General features: G+C 34.5%; 1 protein-coding gene across 7 annotated transcripts in view; it reads right to left on the bottom strand.

Annotated features, from left to right (window-relative positions):
• Positions 1-13853, bottom strand: part of TRAF3 (TNF receptor associated factor 3) — a 171647-nt gene that overhangs the window by 14135 nt on the left and 143659 nt on the right. For 6 of the 7 annotated variants that reach the window (XM_043983790.1, XM_043983791.1, XM_043983789.1 and 3 more), the window contains 4 exons: positions 12133-12300; positions 7651-7731; positions 3068-3142; positions 981-1073 (listed from right to left, as the gene is read on the bottom strand). In XM_043983790.1, coding sequence (XP_043839725.1) covers positions 981-1073; positions 3068-3142; positions 7651-7731; positions 12133-12300 — 417 coding nt within the window. The remainder of the gene's footprint in view (positions 1-980; positions 1074-3067; positions 3143-7650; positions 7732-12132; positions 12301-13853) is intronic. The other variant, XM_043983792.1, reaches the window with a different exon arrangement.

A 13853-nucleotide genomic window follows, 5' to 3' on the forward strand; every position in this document is an offset into this window, starting at 1 on the left:
GTGCTGGCATATTAAATGATCCTTTTTCTAGGAAGCCTCACAGATTAGCAGATTTTTATGAGAGAAATTTAGGATTCCTTACAGGAAACTCCACAGTATGTACTTCCCCCATAGGGGGGCATTAAAATCAGGATGCCAAAGTTCAGAGGAGAAGAGAACTAAAGATGTCTTTGAAAATAAAACCAAAAACAGAGAGGGGTGGGGAGGAGGGAAGAATGTGCTTATTTAGAAAGTAAACCCACTCAGGATACACACTTCTCCTAAGGTTCTCCTTAAGACTCCTCAGTTCTAGAAAGCCCATAGGAAAGCTGCAAATACTTTTTTGGGTACTGTTTCTTTTTTAAAATTAATTATTTTTATTTGTTTCATTAAATATTTCTAATAATTTTTTTTTAAAAACCTGAGTTCCAAATTCCACCCCCCCCCCGCCCCCCAAAAGGCAAGCCATTTGATTTTGATTACATAAGTGAGGTCATGCAAAACATATTTCCATATTAGCCATGTTGCAAAAGAAAACACAAAACAGTAAAAATAAAAAAAGTTTTTAAAAACTATGCTCCAATTTGCACTCAGAGTTCAACAGTTCCCTGTCTGGAGATGGATAGCATTTTTTTTGTCATGGATCCTTTGGAATTGTCTTGGATCACTGTCTTGACCAGAGTGGAAAGCTTTAAATACTGAACCACTTTTTGCAAGGTCAAGGGACCACAGAGAGCAATTCTGAGTTATTCACTCTTGCTACGTAACTATCAAAATATTCAGTTGTGATAGCTGGGGAGGTGAACCCATTACATATTGTTTGTCAACTAAGAAAACCAAAAGCTCACACCACCAACCACAGACTCTCATGGAAAAGGCTTAAGAATTCTATTCTTTTGACAATCTTATCATACTGTTTCATTCATCCAAAAAGGCTTTGTTCCATCTTCATTTTTTCCAATTATTTCTATTTCACACCAGTAGAAGATGTATAGCTGTACCTTTTTCTCTAGAGAATTACTCCATTCTTTCAGTAAATTAACATGTTGCACTGCTGAGCTGGCCTCATGGGTCTTAATTTGCTGATTTGTTCCCTGTGAGAACAAAGAATGTAAAACAGTAAAATCAAGTTTCCTGTTTTAAAAATATATAGAAAGAGTGTAATACAAAGCTACAAAGCCAATACTAAATCTAAATGGAGGGAAATCTGATCATATAAAGTTAATAAGAAACATTCAAATCAGGAGAATAGATTTTAATGGCAAATATTAGCCAACTGAGGTAACCGATGTGTTAAGTACATGGGAGCGTAGTCAAGGGAGGGGAGTTTAAAAAAATGTTTTATAACCCTACATGTAAATTTGGACTTATTTTCTCCCCATCCTCAAAAGAGAGAACCTTCTTTTGAAATAACTAATTCATAATTTATTTCACAGAAATAAACATTTTAAAACATAGGTTTAAAATTTTTTGCATTGATAATATAAAAGGTACATTGCAGTCATAATTAGATACTGCTACAAGAGTATGTTGAAACTCAAGTCCAATTAGGATCAAATTAAATGGTATACTGTAACAAATATACCAAGAGAAAACAATAATTTGTTTAAAAAAAAAATCAAGATTTGCTGCTCCCACACAGCCTAAAAATTTTGGTAATTGTAAAGGTTACATACAAACGTATATAATATACAGAGTACATAAGATGTAGACCAACTTATAGTCTTCTGAATATAGGTGATAGTAATTCACTTGCTTAAGAAATAATTTGTATGAAAGTCTATATGACTTTAAGATTCAAAATTTAAGAAGGCACTACAAAAATGTCAATGATCTCCAAAACATATACTCTGTATATAGTATATTTATATATATATGTCGATATACATTTAGATATATACAAACATATATATGTACACAAAGAAAATGAATGATAGTACATAAGACATAACAGTGGTTAAGGGTCAGCATTATTATAGAAATAAAACAAAGAAAAATATAGATAATTCTTAAATTTTTGACTAATAAAATATTAAGATTTCTATCATACTACAGTAGAATTTATTTATGGTACATTACAATTAGGTGGAAAGCATTTTATTTGAAATATATTTTCCCTTTTCATAGTTTTAGAACGTGAAGATATATATTTAAATAAATTAAAACCCAATCAAAATTTGCTGGCCATCTCAGACATAATTAAAAAAACAAAAACGAAAATAAAAAACAGGTTTCTCACATTACATATGCAGCAATACATAGTATGTTCTTACCATACTAGTACATTGTACATGTGTGAGTGTGCTTCTTGGTAACTGTCTTACATGTTACCTAATCTCAGAGGAAATATGGTATTAGGGAAAGAATGATAGATTCAAATTTTGGCTTCAACTGAACTCAGCACTTGTATGACCCCAGCTGATCACTTCCCATCTCTTGAGTTTCAGGTATATTAGCTGGAAAATGGAATCATCATACCTCTACCACTTACTTCCATGGGGCTATTGTGAGGAATGTGCTTTATAAATCTTAAAGCATTATAGAAATGGGAAGTGTAGAAATCCAAACTAAACCTGCATCTCGATGAGTTAAGTTGAAATCTGAGTAAATACACATATATGTGAACATTCATTATTCTACATATATACACATATGTGACCTCCTATAGTTTTCCATGTTTTACTCTACAGACATACTACAGATGCTGCAGAAACTAGAAATGGCTATATAGGTTCAATGTTTCTTTTCAAATAAGTTAAAACTCCTGCCACAGACTCTCTAGAAAACCCCCAATATAATTGTTCTTTTATTTTTGAAGAGACAGCAAAAGATGCTTTTACTGTAGAAGTTATGACTGGAAAGACAACTTCTACCTCCCCAAAGTGAGGTAACTGATGCCTCAAGACATCACAGGTATAAAGAGCAGACACCAAGACCTGCTGCATACAACTTAACTCATTCATACAACTACGTTTCTGCTTCTTTATAAAGACTAGAGGAGTCCAGAACTTGCATGTTAAAATGTCAATATAAGTTTCTCTTATTGCATACTTTCAGCAATTGAGAAATATAATCATTATATACTGACCTGAAAAGTGCAGCCATAACGCTTAAAACTACAGGTACTTGGGGCATTAATACATTCTGACAAATGTGCATTCAACTGCAATGGGAAAAAAATGTGAGTTTTGGTACAAACGTTTGCATGATAATGCTCAAACATATTAAGGGCACAGATCATCTGGGTTGTAATATTAAGAATGGTGTTTCTAAATATACAAGTGTGTATATTATCTGCTTGCTAGACTCATATGCAGCAATATACAATATATCCACATGTATACACACATACACTAATATACAGAAATACATTTAATATAATATTTTTAAAATTATAGTTTCTCTAGAACAAATTGCTCAAAATGTACAAGCCACCTGCAATGCCAGAATTAAAAAACAAAAACAAAAACCAAAACCCAAAATGAACATTTATGGACTAGAAATGAAAATTGCATGAAACACACAAATCTCATACAGTATTTTAGGATGTAATTGGATCACACATCTCATATACAATACACAAGAACACAAAGTGAAAAATATTTTCAAGGCAAGCTTACACAATGTACCATTAATCATAGGATCATTAGAGATGAGTTTTTCCTCTTTTGATTTCTTCCTCAATGCATCCTTATAATGACTGTTTGACATTTAATCTTAAAAAGAAACCCAGAGGTAGTTTTTTTCCCCAATGTAGATCTTAGTATTGCCAATATTTCAAAAACTAAATTGTGGTGAAAATTCATATGAATTGAGAGAGGAAAACTCATCTTTTGGCAAAAAGCCTGGCTCAATTGAAATGTTCTTTAAATATTAAATCAAACTAATTTGTCTCCCTCACAAATATTACAATGATAATATTTTAAAGATATATGATTAATCTTGCTTGCACAAATCTTAATATAATTGCCAAGAATAACTTCCTTAAATATAAAAATTCACATTAGAAAACTCAAGGTGTACATTGCATTTATGGAAAATAATTACACATCAAATCAGGGACAATGGCACACACAAGTACAATAGTCAAAGGAGGTTCCCCCCTGCCCCTGCTCAGCATAGCTGAGGTATTCTCACCTAATCTCATACGTTTTTTATACATATTAATAAGAACAGATTTATTTTCCAGGATGAACTCCTGGTATCCCTAGTACACTAAAGGTCCATTCTTTATGTGCTGGAATTTATAGTAAAAGAAGATATTGTACCATTCATTTATGACAGAATTGTGAGAGAATTTGTAACTTATCTGTTGATGCTTCCCTCCCACACTGTCACTTAATAGTTTTAGAATGGACAATGATTGTCAGGGACCTGCCCAGAGATCATTTTTACAATGACCATTGCTAAAACAACTTTTTTTAAAAAGGGTACTATGCCAACACAAAATAACACTTTGTTAAGAATCAACTAATATAACATTTAGAAATGTTTACTCTTATATACCATTAAGTATTTATAAACTACAGTATAAGAAAAATGGCTAGTAATCTCATTTTATATTATTAGCATTTTTGGAATGAGAAAGATGAATAAATGGTAGCAACAATATTGTACTATATCTAATTATGCATAAATATATCATGACATACATTTAATGCTGCTACAAGAACAATCTGCATTTTATGAAAAAATGTATCTGAACAGTCACCTTAATCTTTACAATATTATATTACTATACTTCTTTACTATGGCATAATCACACACTTTTATATAGTATTAAAGTATATTTTTATATACATTTTCATTTTGAAGTATCATCTTGTTCCTGAGTTGTACCTATAATAATCATAATTATTTCTTCCCTTGGTACCTCCCGTTTCTGTCCCTGCCACTGATGGTCCTAACATAAGGACAAACATGTTAAGCTAGAGAGTGTTGATTTTCTGCTGGCAAGGCTATCCTCTGAACAGAAAGTGCTATTTATTCACCCCAAGTGCCACCTGATTATTCTTCTCAGAACCCTGCAGAGCTCCACTAACTCAGCAGGAGTTTCTTCAATGTTGCTTGAGAGGAAATTAGAGAAATAAAATATACCCTCCATGTAACCACCATTCATTAATACTAATGGACATTGAACGAAAAAAGTCCAGACCATATTACCAGAAACCTAAACTAAATGGAAGATTGAGGTGTTTAGAAAAGAAAAATTAGAATGGGTTTGAGACAAGATGGAGGCTGATTTTCCAACTATGTTCAATAACAGCGAGTAAAAAAAAAAATGCCCTTGAGGTTCACCCACATCTTTAAAAAACTAACAATTTAGATGTATTTTTCTCAGACGAGAAACTATGTGGAATGAATCTAGACTTATTTACATCTAAGTAAAAAAGACCCATGGATCAGTTGATCTGCTATCCTAATAACAAGAGACAATATCAGAGATTCAAGGTATGGCTAGTTATTGGGAAAATGAGTCTCTGATATCATTTCACTTCCTCCTGGATCTTCCTTTGGAATTCCCATGAGCTTGTATGCACCAGCTTCACAATGTGTATTGTGCCCCATTCCTCCATAGATGCTTTCTCTTTCAACTATCTAGCTACCAGAGGTGAAGCTGTTAAACTCATCTCTGCTTAGGTATTAGCTGAAAGATATTTATAATTTAATGGACAATGCTAATTGCAAAAGGTCTTTAAAATCCAAAGGAATAAATCTTGAGTGATGGAATTTCAGGTCCCTGGGAGAGAGATTTTGAAGTACTGTGGCTTTCGTGAAGCCTCTTCAGCCTACACACACAGCCAGGAAGAGAGGGTAACACCACTTCCACTAATCCCCTGGAAAGTCACTTCATCTTTCTGAGTCTCTGTTTTCTCATCAGTAAAGCGGAGATAATTATACTGCACTACTTACCCCACAGCATGGTGGTGAGGAAAATGCTTTGTAAATCTTAAAGAGCTATATAGAAAGGTGAATTGGCAACAGAAAGTTAGGTTTCTCCCTGACTGGCAGCTAGTGACCTACTTTATGCAAGAAAGAATAAGGTCGTGGAAATTTTATCCAAGATTACTCTAATTTTGTTCAAATGAAATGTCCTAAAATATGTATTCATCTCACGTACCACTGACAAACCATCTGTGCTATTACTCTATTATTTGTAATCCTGTAATTGCTGCCTCTGAAACACAATGACAGAGTGAAGCTGGGTGTCACTCGGGCATTACTGGGGTGTGGAAGCAGCAGGGATGGAGAGGAGAGGGCAGCAGCTCTGGTGCCAAGAGTCTTGGGCTTTGAGGGCTGATTCTGTGTGGAAGCTGAGGTGGGAGGCAGCATGAGTCAGTGAACAAGCAATGGACTTGAGGAGGAGCCTGGGTTGGAACCACATCTCTGACACTTGCTGCCTTACCTCTTTGAACTTCAGTTTACTTATCTGTAAAATGAGAGTTGGACTAATCCTGCCTTCTAGTTCTAACATTCTATGAATCAATGATGCTTCTCTAGCTCGTGTAACTGTGCATCCTGTTCTATAAAAAGTCTAACTGAAAATTACCGTTTAATATTACTAAGCAACTCTATTCTCAACATAATCCTATAGAACAACTCTACAAGATTACACACAATATATGTAATATATATACATGCACGTGCATATATATATATATATATAATGCCATTGATATTATTTCATTTTTAAAGTGTCACTTTTTCCTTGAGTTGTATCTAAAATAATCATAGCTATGTCTTTTTTGGGTACTTTTGGCCTTCTATGTATTTGCCATCTTCCCTCATTTCTCTATTCTCACCATTTTTAGGGTCATAGAGAAGAAACTCTAGAATTTTTAACGAAAAGAAAATAACCTTTCCAGTACAAACTGGAAAGGGTCTTAGAATTCTAGAGCCAGAAGGGATCTTCAAATATAGAATGTCAGAGCTGGTAAGAATCTCAGAAATCGTTCAAATCACTCATTTTAAAGAGGAAGAAATTGAGCCCAGAGATGTTCCAACTTGTCTAAGTCACATAGCTTGTTAGTAGTACCTGAAGGAAGTGAAGAAAGGTTCTGGGTCTTCATCTAAGGCTGTCTCTACTAGAACATTGTATCCTCAAGGCCTCTAGTCACTTGAGTGATTGATATTTTGAACATTTTCCAGAAGATTTATATTAGAAACTATTAGTTTATTTTGTTTTTTAATCAAATGGCATTCTAGCTTGTCTGAATTCAAAGCTTTCATTCATAAAAATCTCTATAAAATTTGCGCCAAAAATCTAGATTCCTCATACTGTAGATGATTTCTTATGCTAACCAAACTTCAGGAGTAAAAAGCCCAGTTTTTAACACTGTCATAAAATTTTATTCATTGTCTCTGATGAGATGATACAGATGGAGAGATGAAAAAAGATATACCTACTACAAATTTACTTTTAAAAGGATGTACAATGAATTATTTAAGAAGGCAAATTTCCACAAGGTCCATTTTCCCCCAACTCAAAGGAAAAAACATTTTTGCAAAACCATTTTTAAAGTGACCAAAACATCCCCCCACCAATATAATGTTCAAACAATTAAAGCAAATGAGTTCTGCAAAAGCTAAAATGATCTCATAATCTAATCCAAACTTCTAAATCTAATCATACGGAATAAGCAGTTTAAACAATTAGTAGAAATGTCTTACCTCACTCCTCAAAAGTGTCTGAACACTACATTTATGTGGGCATGAGACAACAACACATGGACAGTCTGTATCTTCATGTTTCTAAAGAAAAGAAAAATGTTACTGTGAACTTATTTATTATTATTTTTTTGCGGGGCAATGGGGGTTAAGTGACTTGCCCAGGGTCACACAGCTAGTAAGTGTCAAGGGTCTGAGGCTGGATTTGAACTCAAGTTATCCTGAATCCAGGGCCAGTGCTTTGTCCACTGTGCCACCTAGCTGCCCCTCCCCCCACCGTGAACTTCTTAAAAACAGTCTATACCTACCAACTAGCCAAGAATTTAACCAAAAGAAAATGAACTTCCTACCACAATCATTGCAATAAAAACACATCTATGTAATAAATGGGATTTAATATAAATGCTATATTTATATAGTATTTATTATTTGAAATTGGTTTGAGTTTGGCACAGTGCTGGAAAAAAGCAAAACTATCATAATCTTAGAAGACATTACAAAATATTGTTAATGAGAATAAACTTGTGTGAAGACTAGTATGAATGATTAAAAATAACTTGTGAAATAAAATCCTATTATTTTGGCCACGTGGTAAAATCCAGGTGGAAAGAGTATGCCAATTGATCTCTTACAATGTCAGAAGAGAATGAGTAAGGCCTCCAGCATGCTGAATGTACTAGCTTCGCAAACTTTTGGGAGAACAGGCCAGAGTCAAATAGGATGGGCAGGTATGAATAAGTTGTGATCTGCACTACTGCTACGAACTCTCGAACTGATATGATCACAGATCTATTTGAATATATTAATTCAAACCTTATTAACTCAGACTTTAATTACCAGAGGTTCTTAGAAAATCTCTTTCTGAAAGGATCTTTATTATCTGAAATGTTTCATAATGTTGGACTAAATGAACTAGGCAAGATGTAAGTGTCCCAGAATAATCCCTGACATTGGATAAGCAAACTTTCAAGAAACTAATTGTTCCTTTATAGAGTATAAGGAGAAACTGCTTCACCCCAATGAAAACATAAAAATCCCGATTTGCTCAGAATTCAAATAATCACTTGCCTTTACAAGGGAATTACAGTCACATTATTTATAAAATGATGGGTTTGTATATTTTAACATATCCCCATATATTGAAGCATTGCTCCAGCACTTTGAGAATTTATGGTTTCATGGGTCCCCTCCACCACTGTAGATGACAACCAGACCCTCCAGGTCTTACATAGTCTTCATGAGTTTCTGTGGCTAAAAATACTCATCTCCCTGATCATCTGGTGATGAGGCTTTTAAAATCAGGTTGGCTGGTCTTCAGATAAAATATGTAGTCATTGGGCCTATACTCAAGCAATCAACAAGCATTTATCAAGTACTTACTAAGTATCAGGTACTGTGCCAAGCACTGGGGATGGAAAGGAAAAGCAAAACAACCCATTCCTGCTCTCCAGGTACTGACATTCTAATGGGGGAAGCAACATTTAAAAACCAGAGCATACAAGATAAACAGAGTAGATAGAAGGTAACCTTAGGGGCAACAGTAACTAGCAGCTGGCAAGACCAGGAAAGCTTTCCTGGAGGAAGTAGTGCTTGATCTGAGTCTCAGAGGAAGCAATGGATTCTAAGAATTGGAGTTTAAGAGGTAAGAAGTCCTAGCTTCATAGGACCTGACAGAGCTTTATATCCTTCTAGCACAGCCTTCAGAAATCCAGGCTCACTTCCAAGCCATGATGAGGCACTAGAAGAAGACTTTAGTGATATGAACTATCTGTAAATTATTATTTGGAAACCTCAAATGGAAACATAATGTCAAAATTAGAGAACTCAATGAGAAAATCTCCTCCCCATATTATTATTATTATTATTATTTTGGTGAGGCAATTGGGGTTAAGTGACTTGCCCAGGGTCACACAGTGTTAAGTGTCTGAGGCCGCATTTGAACTCAGGTCCTCCTGAATCCAGGGCGGGTGCTCTATCCACTGTGTCACCTAGCTGCCCCTCCCCATATTATTTATGTTCTAATAAAACAATCAATAGTACAATGAACAATTTCCTGGATTCTAAATATAGTAAGCATGAAACTATGAAGACTTCCTTAAAGTGTCATCAGAAAAAAACATAAGGATTATAAATCAGCTATTCATTTTTCTATAATTTTCTATAGCATAGTTTAAAAACTATCCCTGCTAAATTAACATAAGTGAACCTCTGAAGGTATCCCACAATATATAGTTTAAGGTCATAATGAAGAAGTAATCATAGTAGTACTCAACTCATTTGGAAGTAAATTTGAAAAACCAAAATTTAATATTACTGATAGGTTTCAGCCTCTAGGATGGCATCAAGATATTTCTAACAAATGTTAGTAAATAATTTACTATAGACACAATCCAGTGGTACTATTACCATTTATTAACGACTGAATTCATCTATGTAGATATTACTAAGAAAATTTCCCCCAAATGAATTACTGATCTTCTACAAACCTAAAATAAAATATTTAAATTTTATTTTGCCGAGTTACTGAAAAATGAATAAATTTCTTTCATAAAAATGATCATTTCTTGTGGATAGGGTAGGAAGTCAAAGAAAGAGCTGGACACATAAGTTCATTATGATAATTCCCAAGATCCCAAGGGGTCAACATTCATGTTGCTGTCCCAAGTCATAGGACCCACCTGGACTGTAGATGGGCAGATGCATTGCAATCAGTTGGAAGAAGTACTAGATTGGGAATCAGAGGAGGAGGGCTGAAATCCTCAATCTATTAATTACTACCTATTGTGACCACGGGCAAGTCATTCGATTTCTTTGGACCTCAGTTTCCTTTGTAAAATGAGAGGGTTGGGCTAGATAATATCTAAGGTCCATTCCCATGATTCTTGTAAGCACTAAGGATTTAGAAAGGTCAAATATTTTAGCCCTAGATTTAAAATAGGGCTTCTTCCCTCCTCCATTCCATAAACCAACAACCAATATGAAGACACTTGAACTTAACACCATTACAAATACCAAAATTCTCAGTTGGTCCTCATTCCTTTATTGTTAAAAACTGTTCAATAATCTCTTGATTGGGTTGTTGAAGAAGAAAGGACTCTTTTCTGCTTTGGTAACACTCTAAATTAGGATAAAACTGTACAGTTTAGAATAAAGATTTAAATGAATCAGCAACATATAATATTAGTATTGTATATGAAATACAGAGAAAAGGTCTGAATCCCTTGAATGACATAAAATTCCTCTGGAGTTTTGAAGTTACAGCACAGCCCTCCTTCAGTGCAGATTATATAATGATAAGTCACATTTACATAGTGCCTTAGGGTTTATAAAGTACTTTCCTCACAACAACCATGCCAGGTAAATACTACAAATATTATTTCATATTTTACAAATGACAAAACTGAAGCTCAGAAAAGGATAATGAGTCACCCAAAGTCACATGAATAGTAAATTTACCATAACTGGGATTCAAGCCCCAATATTCTGATTCTAGGTCTTAGGCTTCTATCACACCACAACACACAGACTCTTTACTGAGATAGAATACCAATAGCTAACTTCTTCAGCATATCAAAAAATGTATCCCAAAGGAAATCTAAGTGACCCAATTATCATGTTTACCTAGTTCCTTTTTAAAAAAAAAGTTTAAAATCTCTGAATCTCTCTCTCTCTCTCTCTCTTTCTGCTTCAGATGGCAAAGTAAAAATCACTCCAGCTAGAATTAGCATGGTCACTAGTCATAAAGTCACATATATCAAAGGGTTACTGAGAGCAGCTGAGTGAATCAACATGAAAGCTTTTTTTTGTTTACCATAAAAAGCACTACATAAATACAAAGTGGTAGTGATATCATTGTTATTGGTGTTATCATTTCTAGATAAAAAAATTTACAGAAGATTAAACATTTGTCTTAGAAAACTTCCTCTGTGAGCCCCACGTAATATACCATCACAGAATCACAGAATTTAAGCACTGGATGGGGCCTCATCTAGTCCAATCTGCACCTTTAACATCATCTCCACTATAACATGCCCACTGAGTGGTCATCCAGTTTCTCCATAGAGAGCTCCCATGAAAGGGGAGCCCACCTCTCCTTCCTGAGGCACCCTGTTCCATTTCTAATTGTTTTTCCTGACATCAGACCTAAAAGGCCTCCTTGCAGCTTTTCTACCCATTGATCCCGGTTTAGTCCTTGGGGACCAAACAAATGTCACCCCTTCTTCACATGAAAGTTCTTCAATACTTGAAAAGAACTATCATGACTCCTGGCTCTGAATGGTGAGCCTTATCTTGACTTGTGCTACTCACCTTTCTCACATGACTGTTGTGATATAGGTCCTTTCAAAACACTAAAGAACTGTAGAAATGCAAATATTATTATAGCTATTATTTTTTGAAAATAATCATGAGAAAATATGTTTGATGCAGTAATGAAAGCTGAATTGCACAGAAGGTATGAGTAATTGAAATAGGAAAAAATTTCACCTGCAGTGTTATCATGGGAACTTGACTTTTACAGTATTGACATGTTGCTTCTCGGTATTTACATGACTTTTCTACATGTCCTGGTAAATCTTTCCGCAGGATTTTTTCTTTGCAGTCAGCACGGACGCATGGAAGTTCTTCAAATTGGCAATCACTTTTTAAATGTACCTATAAGACAAAGGACAAACAATCCTTGCTCTGAGAGCTCATTCAATATGAAATATGGCAAACAAAATAAGTACTGGCTCTAATCTTAAATCTGTAGCTCTGAGATCTCTAGTGCCTACCATCACATCTGTGTACAGCTGCAAAGAGGAACAGATTAAACAGAGGCAATGACTTCCATATTGGGTTTGAGAATTATTCTTGTGCTAAAATGTGCCTAAAGAACTATGCTGGTAACAGCCCAGGCAACCTTCTGTGGTGGGAAGCTGTACATCTTAGATAGTGAGATAGTTACTACATTCCAGTTCAAATAATCTTTTTTTTGAGGGGTGGGACAGAGCAATGAGGGTTAAGTGACTTGCCCAGGGTCACACAGCTAGTAAGTGTCAAGTGTCTGAGGTCGGATTTGAACTCAGGTCCTCCTGAATACAGGGCAGGTTCTCTATCCACTGTGCCACCTAGTTGCCCCCAATTTAAATAATCTTAAGGCAGCATTTCCCAACCTGTGTTTGATGGAACCCTAGTTTTCCACACAGTGTAATCGGGAGTTCTGGGAGAATATTTTTAGAGTAGTGATATTTTCTTCCTCTAAAAATTTGATATGAAATTATATATCAATAACAATACTTTAAGTGACATTTTAAAGTCCATAAATAAGATTAATTTCAACTTTTTTGCCCTCAAATATTCTAAATCTCCCTTTATTCTGAGGGTATGACATTTATCTATAGCCTTCAGGCCAAGGTTCAGAGATTCCGTAGGTACATTTCAAGCCACAAATTGCCATGTGGCCAAATTAGGTTGAGAAACATATCTTAAGAGAGAAAACATCAAATTAATTTTATAATTAATAAGAAATGAAATAACTAGCATTTTCATGAAGCCTTTCAGGAATCAACTCAGTTTTCACATCTGAAGAGGAGAGGATCAAATTGGATAGCTCTAACATTCTGTAATTGTCAATGAAAATAAATTCCAAAAAGAAGTCATGCAGATACAACAATGTAGATTTCTTTCTAGGTGTTTCAAAATTGTAAAAATTTTTATGAAATTTAAAATTTGCACAATAGTTCTTTGAAAATAAAAGTTAATTTGGAACTCTGCTCAAGACCTAGCTATACCATTACTAGGCCCATATTGCAAAGATATCAAAGAAAAAGGAAAAGGATTTTAGATACAAAAAATATTTATAGCTATTTATTTTTATAGAAGTCAAAAACTGGGAGCTAAAGGGGTTCCCACCAATTTGGGATTGGCTAAAAATTATTGTATATGAATGTAATGAATATTATGCCATATGAAATGACAAAACGGACAGTTTCAAAGTAAATTGGGAAGATCTCTATGAACTGATACAGAGAGAAGTAGCATAACACAGAATTTTAAAAAGAGAGAAAAATCAACTGAAAATTTTTAGAACGCTTTTTAATGCGATGACAAACTGAGAACCCAGAGGAGTAATGACAAAGCATACCACTCACCTCCTGCCAAAGAAATGAAGGATTAAAATGTAGACTACAATATACATTTCTTTCTTTTTTTCTTTTTTCTTTTTT

The sequence above is a fragment of the Dromiciops gliroides genome, chromosome 2 (assembly GCF_019393635.1).
Source record: "Dromiciops gliroides isolate mDroGli1 chromosome 2, mDroGli1.pri, whole genome shotgun sequence".
NCBI lineage: Eukaryota > Metazoa > Chordata > Mammalia > Microbiotheria > Microbiotheriidae > Dromiciops > Dromiciops gliroides.